Raw genomic sequence first — 12,676 nt, 5'->3', positions numbered from 1 at the left:
AACATTAATATAGCTTTACTGATGATAGGAATGTTGGGATATGTTGTGTAGTGAAGTCTCCTGTTGTAGCAGGCAGTCTTTGCACTGTGTTGTTTTGGATGGCTTGGCTCACATGTAAATAACAGAATTAAATGCCAGCAGGAGCGTTATATTCCCAGTGTCTCTCATTGTTACTGATGATTGGGTACAATAGGACTAGGAATAGGGGAGGACTAAGAACTTAACTAGGACTCCAGTAGTGATTGTGCCCATGTTAATTCTGGTTAAATCCTGAGGTATTGTATGGTATGTGCTTAAATTGTTTCTCATTTAGCTAAGCTTTCTGTGTTTACCAAAAATAGTGGTTTATTTTCATTTCATGAAAGAAGTTGGGCCATGACAAATAATTTGCTTAGGCATTGAAATCCTTCCTGGGAAAAGGGATGGATGACTTAAAGATGCACTTCTCCTTGAGTTTACTTAGCTCTGTCCACTGTCCTGGAGGGGAGAGTTTGGGCAGCCAAATTCCCTTCCACCAATACCCTGCATCTGAAATGATGGATAAGGAGGAAACCTTCCTTTCTGTAGAGATAGGAGTTTGACTTGTGTGTATGGTTGCTGCCTTGCTAGCTCTGCTCTCTGACAGTACATATCCTCAGCTGGATCCTGTAATAACTGCCCAGCAGAAATTTGGCAATAGAGCATGGAATGGTACGGTGGAGGGAAATGTTTACCCATTTTTCCTTCCCTCTGCAAGAAGTCAGGGAGTGGGCATGGTGCTTCAGATAAACTACTGTGTACTCTTCCTATGGACTTAGTCATTGGACACCTGTGTTTTTTAACTTTATAGTACAAAGCTGGTTCCCATTTTATGTCTGTTACTTGTACTGTAAAAAAACCAAACCCAGCTGGTCATTTGCATATCATTTAAGTGCCTAAAGTGCTTGAGTTCATAAGAACTCCCTGAGCTCACTTTCTGTTTGGTAACTTGTTCTACCATTGCAGGTACCTGTTTGGTAAAACTGACAAGGAGCCTTCAGTTTCAAGGCCTTTAGAGCAGTGGTTTCCAACCTTTTTAGATCCCGACTGGCAAACTGCAGACCAGCATACTGCAGACCGGACAGAAGTAATCAGCATACTGCGGACCAGCAGCCAACCCTTTTTTATACCCAGTATAAAAAAGGGTATAAAAAAGGTTTAGCTGCTGGTCTGCAATATGCCAGTCCCTCCCAGACTTCCCATCTGGCAGCCGACCCTTTGCAGCCCAGTACTTAGGCCATGGCTCACAGGTTGGGAACCTCTGCTCTATAGCAGCCTTTGCCCTGTTAGTGCCCAGGGTGCTTTTAGAGGCTTTTGGGTCTCTGAGAAACAAGCTAAGAAACTTTAATGAGGTGTGGAAAGCTTAGTACAGGCTGTTTTTGTAGTTATTGAGTGTTGTCTACCTTGAGTTTGGGTAAGTGAATAGATTTTTCAGGCCCAGGGCCTTGCACTTGAATGGAGTACACTGTTGACAAGAATGAACAATGAGAAGTCTTCTTTCGGCAACCCTAAAGGAAATCTTGTCTAGGCATAATGCACTGAATCTGGGATGGAGTTTATTTGGTTTGAGTCCCTTTTTAATCAATAAACCATGCAATTTAAGCAGGAAAGGGTTCTGGTGAGAAGCATTTTGAAAATCATGCTTTCAGAGCCTAGGAGAACATATTTTGTCGACTCTTAGTGGGATTCAAGTTTCTTAGTTATTTAGGCCCTTCTGAAAATCTTACCTGAAACCTTTATGAGCAGTTAGAGGTTTTAGTGGAAGCTGACAGATGACTGACAAGAGTACTGCTGTTCCAGGGTAGTAGAATGAGCTGTGTTTCCAAATAGTAATAATAAGAGGACCACATATGGAAAAGTCACAGCTGTTGCTTTGCCCAATAGTAGGAAAAAATGGATCTGATCTCTCGGTTTTCCCTTTAGGGCTCTGAATGACAGTAAAACTGACAAAACTGGTCAGTTTTCATTCTCTTGCCTCTTGGAGAAGCAGTGAGCAGTCACAGAGACGTTTCAGCTTTCTGCAGATTTAGGAAGAAAATACCCCACCAGTTTACATTTTGGAAAATTGTTTTAATTGCCGTTGAGATTCAGATTCTTAATTCTTTAAGCAGAAGTTAAGAATGCAGAAAAGTAAAAAGGGTCTCATCTGTGAAAGTTTACACTTGCCCTGAACAAGCATGTCTTTCAGTACCTGGGCTAAAGCAAATACTGTCGCCTCTGTCAGGTGGGGGAGCAGAGCAATTAAGGGACTTGGCTGCACATATTACAGTTGAGTGGATTGTGCCTAAAGCTGGGAGTTAGATCTGGATTCTTAACTTGGTTTTGAAAGTTGCCTGCTGTTCTGTGTCTTGGTGAGGGTCACTCGCAAGCCTTTGTTTTCCTGTCTGTAGGGCAGTTGTGATACCTATGTAAAACATATTAATTGTTACATAGAGGAAAGTGTTGCTACTAGTCAATGGAATGAACTTTCTGCTTCGCAGCCCATGCCACATCCACTAGATCATTAGATTTCAGATGTGTTCTCTTTTCTTCCTTTGGGAGAGAGGAATTCCATGATAATTATTTTATTTATTCTACGTCTGCCAACACTTGTGGAGTTCAGGTTTTTAGTTTGAGCAACAAATGCTGCAATTTTTAATTTGTATTTTGGTTTGACAATAGGATTAGATGATTGTCCTATCCACCTCACTTGAAACAATTGGTAACAATTGTTGCCCCCTGACTACAGGCGGTTTTTTCCTCTCATACGCTAATATAGGATACAAAAAGCAAGTATCTGTAACGTGATTATTAGAATTAGAACATCTCTAGTTGGTCTGGAAGCCAAGCTGAAATGGTTTCAGACCATTAGGTGGACAAAGCCTTAATTAGAGGGTATATAATTCATTTTCTGTCACATTTTAACATACCTGAAAGCATATAAATACAGCATCTACTTGAATGATTCTCTGCAAACGAATTAATTAAGAATGTTAGTTCAGATAGAGTTTTGCTCTGATTTTTTGTTTCTGCACAGTCGGGTTTTTTTATGCTGCCACAGCTCAAACAACATTTTGCTGGCATCTACTTCTGTACTTCAGATAACAAGTCAGACGGTTCAAACTGCTGCATTTTTAGCTGGTATCCAGGTAACCACCCTGGCACTGATTTTTTTGTATGTGAAATGGTAAAGAAATACTTTTTTTTTTTTTTTTTTATCTCCAGCTGGGTGGAGGGAAGAGTCTTGGAAGATTTTAATATCAGACTGCTGTTGAATTCAAAGTTTTTTTAAAAGTACTTGAGTAGCTTAAGTCATATTAAAATTTATTTGCACTTTAGTAATGCTCAGTTTTGGAGAAAACAGCATTGCCTAACAAGTAAGGGACTGGAATAAACTACTTTTCTCATCAGGAATTATACCAATGTAATTTGAAGTGTTTCCTCTTGTATGAAAATAGGTGAGGGATCACTGATAGACATTGAAACAAGAGCACTTAAGATTCTGTGCTGCTCAGACTTGAATGTTAAAATAGAGCATTATCTCATTTTATCTCTCCATTTATCTGGCACAAGCATAGGAAATACCAAGGACAGGGACATTTTCCTTGTAGGTAGGATTGGGGATTGTTTAGCAGTTGGTCAATACAGTTTTGCAGGCAGGGAGCATTTTATGAGATTTGCATGAAATCATTGTGTGAAGGAGATCCAGTCACCCCTTAGTTTTAATGTAGCGTAGTGCATTGTTAGACAAAATAGTGCCTATGACAGAAAATGTAGAGCATGCCAGATAACGCTGAGATTCCTTAGCTGTCCTCAGATTTACTTGCTGAGATTGCACGTAACCACTCTGCAAACCTTTTGAAGGAAATATTGTGGAAAATTTTGAAGATAAAAGTTTTCTGAACACCTCTACTTAACTACAAACAGTAGTTGTGAAGCTAATGCTGAAGAAACTTCATCACCAAAATATTTGGAGGATTTACTGAATAGCTTTAGCATTCAAACCAAAAGATTTTCTGCAAGATCTTATACTTCCTTCTTGAGAAGTGATAGTTTCCTTGTGGACTTACTGTGATAGCATATAGACTTTCTTTTAAACAAAAGACTACTAAATATTGATTTTAGTTTTGCATTGATACAGGTTTGTTATGAGCATGAGTTCAGGCAAGAATTTTTATAGCTGTAGCTTAGAGTTTTATAGCTGTAGCTTGGATTTAATGTTTATGCTTTTCAGAGAAGTCCAAATAGCTTTCAGCATTAAAAAAGATCATGTGTGTAAAGGCATACTTGGAAAGGGTGAACCAAACTGTGTAGGTGCTCGTGCTGTGCTTGAATACTGTGTTTAGAGATAATGTTAACAAGCACTGAAGCAGCCTTTTTCAGGAAGAGCATTGCAGTGGGGAGTTTTGGTAAATGTGTATGACATATGAAAATTGCTGCTGATGGGCAGAGGAATGGTTTAGAAAGTGTCTTAAATTCTAGAATTCTTCATCTGTGTGTCACTTATCACTGTACCAGCTGGCTAACTACATTGATTAGTTGATCAATTCTGCCTGTTAGCCTTGACCCACCTTTTGGAGGGCACAAAGACTTTCAAATCTAAATATTTTGAGGGGATGGGGTGAGAGACAAAGTACTCTGGCTGTATTGGTCTGCGTAGTCTGTATGAAATTAATTGGCAATAGAGATGTGAAAGATTTGATAGACTATCTCTCAGCATGGCTTCTACCCTAAAAGTGATATTTTCTGGATGAGGTAGCCAGCAAGTCTAAGGAGCAGCCTAAATTCTGTGATAGTTTTGTGTTTCAGTAAGGCTTTTGTTGCCACAAGGTTTGGACCTAATACATTACATGCAGTAGTGAAGCAAGGAAAGTATGCAAGCCTTCCTAAACTTATATCTGTAAACTTTATAGAATCCTTTCTGAATCACATTTTTTGTCCTACTCCTTTCCTCTCTTCTGTCTTTTTGAATCACCTTAGCTGTTACAGGTCCCCCCTCATATGGAGATAGTTGAATAAAACTTATAAGAACAGTATGAAGTCAGTCTACAGTAAACACTACTTCATAGTGTTACAAATATCGAGCATTCAGAGTTATGACAATTTTCAGTCCTCAGAAATAGGCAGTGCAGAACTGAGGTTTTTTTTTTGGTTTGAGCCGAACTGGAGAACTCTGTGTTACAAATGTCACTGTAGCAGTCATAATGCGGTCTTAACAATCGCAGTTGCCAAACAAATCCTGTAAAATGGTAGAAAACTTAAGAGCGTCGTTGTGTCTTCTGTCTGCTTCCTACTGAAATTAGCCCTAAAAATCCCACTGACTTCAATGGGAGCGCCCTCAAGTCTCTTTGGAATTAATGGCGCTTAGTGTGGTATGCTCCTGTTTATTTCTTAAAACTGTGATAGTTCATAATGTTTCAGCATTGTAATTCCTGGCCTTATTAATAGGATATTTCCCCACCTTTCTTCTGAGTTATTGATACCTATTACATTTAAAAAAAATAAGCCTCAAGAAAACCAATTTGGACAAACATATTTGTAGAACGAATCTGGAAAGATTAGAGAAGAGCAATAAATATACCATGATTTCTAGTGTTGACCTGCATATTGAATTTTTCCTACCTTTACCCATGTGCTAATTGTTTAGACTAACATACAGCAATATTTTTGTATCAACTGCTTACCCTGCTGCCCACTTTAGATTGGGGCAGGCTGTCTGTTAGCTTTTAACTTTTTTCCTAAATATCAGACTAAAAATCTTAGAGTGGCATTATGGAGAGATGCATAGTGAGTGTAGACACGGGGGGTGGGGGGGGGATGTAGCTGACTAAGACACATTGCTGTTGAGTCCTGTGGGTTCATTCCTGGTGAAGTCAGTGGGAGTTTCCCCACTGGACAAGTTGCAGAACTGAATCCTAATTTTAATGTTCTTGAGGATTCACAAACTTTACTTGCAGCTGTTAATTACTGTCAGCATGTGAACTTCGTGTAACTCCCCAAACTGCCTTTTCCGAGAGGTTAATTCTGACTAGACAGTCCAAACCCATTCATGATTTTTGGTTGCATGCAATTTTGAAACTATTTCACTATTCTTTGTCTCTTAACTGAAGGTAGTATTCATTTCAGAATAGGCTTTTCTGTACTGTCCAGCTTCTCAAGCAGACCTTATATAAGATAATCTTGCTAAATACTTCTTTGTGTAAAAGCCTGTTTTACATAACTTGGCTAATGCATAATACTTAGGGCTTGTAGTCATACTTTACCCAAGGCAATGAGAAGTTTGCTTTGCAGTGTACTGACATTGGGGTGACAAAAAGCAACCAACCTGTTTCTTGAGGAGAGGGAGGAAGTAGAGGGCTGAGTGGCTCAGATATTGCTGCTGTGCTTTTTGAGGGTTTTTTAAAGCATTTTTTTAAAGGGCCAAAGAGGCAAGCATCCGGGCCGCAAGAAGGTATTTTAAAGGGAGCATCGAGTTCTGCTTTTTATTTCATCAAGATTCTCTGAAGTAGTGGGCGGGGGAGAATATGTGATGGGGAATGTGAGAGATGGTTATCATAGAAGAGAAGCAGTGGATACTGAGTGTGTGTGTTCTGAAAGGAGAGAGAAAGAAGATGATGTAGGGAGGAGAGAAGGCAATATAAAGGAAAGGAGTCCAAAGTAACATAAGGGGAGAGGAATGGGGAAGGAAAAGCAGCAAGAGAATCTGACAGTCATCCTAGCAAAGATGCACCATCATAATTTGATTGAAAAGAAAAGCTGATTCATATATAGGTAGGGAAGAAATGCAGACCCCAAAGTTAAAGAATGTACCTTGTATTCTTCAAATATAAAATTGACATTGTTACAATCAAATAGAGTACATGACTCTTTTATGATAAGTTGTTGGAACTTGCAGGGAGCCACACCTGTATGGTAGAGGCTGTGCTCGGGTAGATGCTTTTCATCCCAGCTAGCAGGCGTTGTCCCAAACTTGTATGATAATCAGCCTTTTTTTTCCCCCAAGTCCTCAGTACACTGTTGCCCTCCATTACAAGGGGTGACAAGTCTGCAAACTGCCACATCAGGACTGAACTTTTGATCATAGATGGCCAGGTAATCTAGAAGACAAAGACATTTTAAGATCTAATAGCTGGAAACTTAAATTAGAAATCTGGTGGACATTTTTTTTATGGTGAATGTAATCCAGCATTGGAACCATTTAGCAAGGATTCTCCATCATTGAATATTTAGAATAACATCCAATCTTGTTTGAACTATAGCATGATTTCTTCAATCAGGAATTAGTGCAAGGAAGTCCCGTGGCCTGTGGAAGTCAGAATAAATAACTACAGTAGTTGTTATATGACACCTGCTAACTCAGTGCAGGCAGCCTGGCTTCCCCCACTGTGTGCAGCATGGGCACACCAGCTTCCTTGCTGCACGTGCCACCGAGATGGCTCCCTCCTGCCTCTGTGTACAGCCTGGGCACCCCAGATCCATCCTGCCATGCACGCAACATGGGTAGTCCAGCACAGTACAGGCATCCCAGCCCCCTCCACTATGCTGCCCTGCCCACAGGAGTGAGGGCAGGTGGTAGAAGCTGTAGAGGGAGGGGAAGCTGAGAGATCCCCAGTTGCCACTGCATCAGAAGTGCTAAAGGAAGTGGCAGCTGGGCAGGAGCCCAGGGGCTTCATGTTAGCCCTTTACAGGCTGTATGCACCCTGCAAGCCACCAGCTGGACAGCCCTCGTCTAGCTAATCTTGGTAGATTTGTGAACTCCTTGGGTTGGAGACCATGCTTTTCTTTTTCTCTAGTACAGCAGTTCCCAATCTGTGGTATAGGTACCACTGGTGGTACGCAGACGACCTGTCAGTGGTGTGCATTAACAGATTTATTATAATTACTTTATATGACAAAAATTTGCTGGTGGTACTGAAGGCTGAACTGAAAAATTTGCTGGTGGTACTTAAGGTTGTATTGTTGTGATGCGGAATCTGTCAGAGTTTGGGAACCGCTGCTCTAGTAATTTTAATGCTTCTGTATATGTACATGCAGTTGTTGTGTCACCACCATAATATTTGTCAGGATTTTTGATGACTTCTCTGTTTTTGCTTCTTCCTCTGTTCAGTTTGTTTGGCTTCCTTTGCTGTTGAATACTGGACACCAAATGAAAGTCCCGAGGGAGTGGCAGAACAGTGCTGAACAGTGCCTTTTTGTCAGGCAGTAGCTCTTGTGGTTGGACTTAGATGTGGGTCATGTTCATACTCTTTACTGGAGTTGGATAAATATAGATTTAGAAACAGAAGTGTCCAGTCTGTTCTCATATTTGCTTTTAAAATCGCATTTGGTGCCTCCTAAATTTCCGAAGCTGTAAACTCGTCATTCAGGTGGTGATGCTGACTGAAATTGAAAGCTGGTGAATTTGAAAGAGAAATAAAAAGTAGTTTCAGTTACTATACTTAATCTGGAGCGCTTTATCATTCTTTGTGGATTTAGTTGCATTTTAGTCTTGGTGACCTTCATCTCTTCTCTTGCCATGTTGAAAATTAAAAATGTAGAACCTTTTTCTGATGGGCTGCATATGAAAATGATGACACCTGATGCATACGCATATGCACCGTCAGCAGCTGAACTGAATTTTTGCTCTTGAATCATTTGAGGCGCTGTTTGACACAACAAGGACCCCAGCCTAGATGAGGTCTGCAGGTGCTGTTGCAATAGAAATAAAATAGTATTTTTAGATTTTCTTTTAGCTGATTCTTTAAATGGTTGCAGGCACTGGAAAAGGAACTAAACTCAGGAGGAACTGGGTGAATTAAATCATGTTGTTCGCATCCATGAATCATTTTAGTAAATGTTAAAGGGATTGATGTTTGTAATGCATCACAGTGGTTAAATCATGTAACCTGTTGTAGGTTTTGGTGTTTTCTTCCTTCCCCAGAAGTAGGAAATACAGCAAGATTTTTTCCAGAAGCTGTTAATCATTGTTAAATTGACTTACAACTTAGTTGCATTAAAACAGAAGCCTGATCAGTATTGACAGGGCTGAATATAATTTAAATGATTACATCCATTAACTTCTCATAAAGCGTTTAACCTGCAAGCATATTGAGAGAGATTATTTTTCATAGTGCAGATGGGGTTTCATTATCTCTGTCCCTTCACTTCTGCTCTCTTTGTGTGGTCCATGTAGCAGAATATTAAGCCTCACATAAGGGGAAATAATGGTCATAATTCTGATAGAATTATAAAAATCATTTCTACTGGGTGCATCTACACATTCTTTAATGTGCCTTTGCTACTGCTCATTAAACTTAGTACCTCTAATGTGAGGTACTAGATAAAGGCACAATAGCTGTGCTAATGCGCAGTAGCAAAGGTGAATACTTTTTTTTGTGATAATGCGTGTATTCTGATTCTTCTATGCATTAGCATGGTTTTTGCCCTGACCCGCTAATGCTCAATAGAACAGTCCTCTGCATTAAGGCATCTCACGTAGACGCGCCCACTGTGAACTAAAGGGTGAATGTTAGATGGATGCTTGAATCAAAAACATATTACTATATAGTTGGCTGTCTTTGAGTACTCACTGAAAAAATGCGTATCGAAGTATTTGGGAAGAGGAAGGGGAACAAAAGGACTTGTAGTAACACTGCAATGCAACTGGATGGGAATCTTTTTACCGTGGGAATTATCTAGTCTTTGACTTCTTAAATACCCATCTGTAGTAGAACTCTGATAAGGAAATTTATACTTTCCACTTTTTCATGAGTCATGCTATTAAATCACCTGCCAGTGTGTTAGTGCAAGGACTCTTTTACATCATGAATTCACAATTTAGTTTCATGGTGTTTCCCTCCCACCCATTCTTGATGGCACAGGCTAACTATTTCCTTTCTTCATGAAATGTCCCTGTGGAAACCATGGAAATTATTAAACTAATATCAGGGCAGTATTAGCAACAAGAAGAGCTGACACTATTTGAGCTTAATTCTCTGGAGACCACTTGGTCTCTGGACCAGTTTGAGAAGAACTGGTTTACCACATTTTTATTTCAGGAGTGGGTATGAAATGCAGTTATGTTTGAACTGTTGTATGCTTATAGCACAAATACTTCAATGGTTGTTTTTTTTTTTAATGTTGTATGTTATTCGCGCTGAACAAATTGTCTCAGAATAGCTTATAACTTATTATAAAGGAATACATGCTACTGTTAGGACTTTTTTTGCCAATTTAGTTGTTTAAAAGACATTGAAAAGCTGAATGAATAAAATCATGTAACAAATTACAATAATTTTATCAATGAATAGAGTGTGTTTGTGGGTGTATTTAAAATGCATTGTTAAAATGAACATGGGGAAAGTCTTTAGAGGAAGTAAAATAACCTGGAAATAAAATCTGCATTTAAAAATCATGAAATGCTGGACTTTACAAGAAGTATTGAGTTGGATACCAACACAGGGGCCAGAGACTATCACTGTTACTGCCAGGTTGTGGAAAACTATTAGCATCTATCTGGTAATTAGATTTATAGGTAAAATGCTCTAAAATGAAATACGTAATGATGTAAATTATTGGTTTTATATTACCGCAGTAACGGCACAGAGGTTGTGTATAAATTAGAACTGTTATCTTGTTTTCAGCTATTTTATGACCACTCGAAGTCACCATTGGTAGCAGAAGTTTTGATATAAGTAGGACTTGAGATAGCAGCGATGATTTTAAGCATACTGTACTACAATGTAGACCTGTATCGACAAAATGGACAGAATATTGGTCAGTGGCGCTTTGTCTCTCCGTGTATGTAGCAAAGGTGGACCGTTTTAGGAGAGAAAAAAACCGTGGATCTGACAAAGCCAAAATCTTCCACATTTGTGATTTGAGAAGTGGGAAAGTGGTTATGCTTGGGATGCCATGTTTACATTTTTGAAGACCCTAAAATATAAAATGTAGAACTGACATGTTGCTTCATGCTGATTGGATCATTTATTAGAAATCCAGATTGAATACTGTTTCTTCATATATTTTTATATAAATGCTGAAAGAGCAGTAGCTGTCTTCGTTATCCAGACAGTCAAGGCAAATACGGTACCAAATGGAGACAAATCAATTTTATGAACAACATTAAAAGTAGCTAAAGGTTTTTTTCAGAGATGTCACATTTTCTTGATAACTGTTCCTGTTTCAACTTGACATCTTTTTCCCTTCGTAACACTTACACCCAGGCATAAATGTTTTGATTCTCTTTTTTTCATGTGTGAATGTGCAGCCAAATGGTCTAAACAATGGAGCATGCTCTAACACAATTTAAAGTGGAAACATTTCATTCTAAGCATCTGTTTGTGGATGCTGCTTGAATTAACTGATCATCTTACACTGAAGCAGTGTGTTCTGTGCACCTGCTGTATGCGGCCCCCCATAGTCTACATGTTCTGAATAGATGGGTTGCAGTTGCTTTTTATTTAGCTTTTTAAGGGTAAACATTTCAGTACTAATCACTATCTATGTAACATTTTCAGAGAGCTTCTTTCATCACAGAAGCACTGTGTTGACCTCCGTTTGAAAGACAGCTAGAAATGTATTGTTTTTATTAAGTATTAGATATATAGAAGGAGGGGAGGATAGCTGTTTGAACCTAACGTACACTGTTGGGTGTCACTGAAAACCATTTGGATGTAAAACGCTTTGTATTTAATGCTTTAATTTTTTGGTTGCATTGCCTGACCTATGCCATCCAGCTAATTTTAATGTATAATATTATCTTTCATGTGTTGCTTTGAAGTATGAGGGTTTGTTTTCGCTTACAGCTGACTCCACTACATTGAAACCCTTTCTTTTTGTTTCAGATAATATCCCAGAAGAGCTGAAGGATCCATTTTACATAGACCAGTATGAGCAAGAACATATTAAGCCACCTGTCATCAAGCTGTTGTTGTCCAGCGAGCTGTACTGTCGTGTCTGTAGCCTCATCCTGAAAGGGGATCAGGTGGCTTCTCTGCAGGGACACCAGTCAGTGATTCAGGCTCTGTCTCGGAAAGGGATTTACGTCATGGAGAGTGATGATACACCTGTGTCTGAATCTGATCTTGGCTCTGCACCAATCAAAATGGTTAGCTTAATTAAATCCACCCCTATTTTTATAAAACCGTGCTAGTTTTGGCTTGGGGGGGGCGGGGGGATAGATAATGAAGTAAAGAGCTTTCACTTCTAGGTCACTTGTCTCGGCAGTTTTTCTTGGAAGCGTATTGTGAATAGAGAGAGTATTTAAAACGTTGATAGTCTGAGGTATGTGAAACACTGCGACTATTTTGTGTTTGCTTTTTTAGGGTTCTCATATGGCAATGATTGATGCTCTGATGATGGCATACACTGTAGAAATGATCAGCATCGAAAAGGTGGTTGCTAGTGTCAAACGGTTTTCTACATTCAGTGCCTCAAAAGAACTACCCTATGATCTGGAGGATGCAATGGTGTTCTGGATTAATAAGGTAACTTTGACAGTTAGAATGGACAGGTAGTTGCTTCTAAAAGTAATTGTTGATCAAGTAAAAAGGCTTGATCATTGCTTTCTCCCCTTCTCCCTTTCCCTCTGGCTAAGGAATCAACAAGTACGTAGCTATTTCAAATAAATGTTGGTACGTATTTTGGAAGGAATTGTGTAATTATAGAAGTACTAATTGGAGAATATTTCTTTAAAATA

The 12,676-nt window shown here is 39.2% G+C and overlaps 1 protein-coding gene across 4 annotated transcripts in view; it reads left to right on the top strand.

The window, feature by feature from the left end:
- Nucleotides 1–12,676, top strand: part of CAMSAP1 (calmodulin regulated spectrin associated protein 1) — a 59,563-nt gene that overhangs the window by 19,800 nt on the left and 27,087 nt on the right. For all 4 annotated transcript variants that reach the window (XM_090021328.1, XM_090021327.1, XM_090021326.1 and 1 more), the window contains 2 exons: nt 11,823–12,085; nt 12,303–12,464. In XM_090021328.1, the coding sequence (XP_089877454.1) occupies nt 11,823–12,085; nt 12,303–12,464 (425 nt within the window). The remainder of the gene's footprint in view (nt 1–11,822; nt 12,086–12,302; nt 12,465–12,676) is intronic.

This window comes from Crocodylus siamensis, chromosome 11, assembly GCF_052110815.1.
Source record: "Crocodylus siamensis isolate JL-2025a chromosome 11, ASM5211081v1, whole genome shotgun sequence".
Lineage (NCBI taxonomy): Eukaryota > Metazoa > Chordata > Crocodylia > Crocodylidae > Crocodylus > Crocodylus siamensis.
The sequence above is the reverse complement of the archived record's forward strand: the minus strand, read 5'-3'. Positions and strand labels throughout refer to the sequence as shown.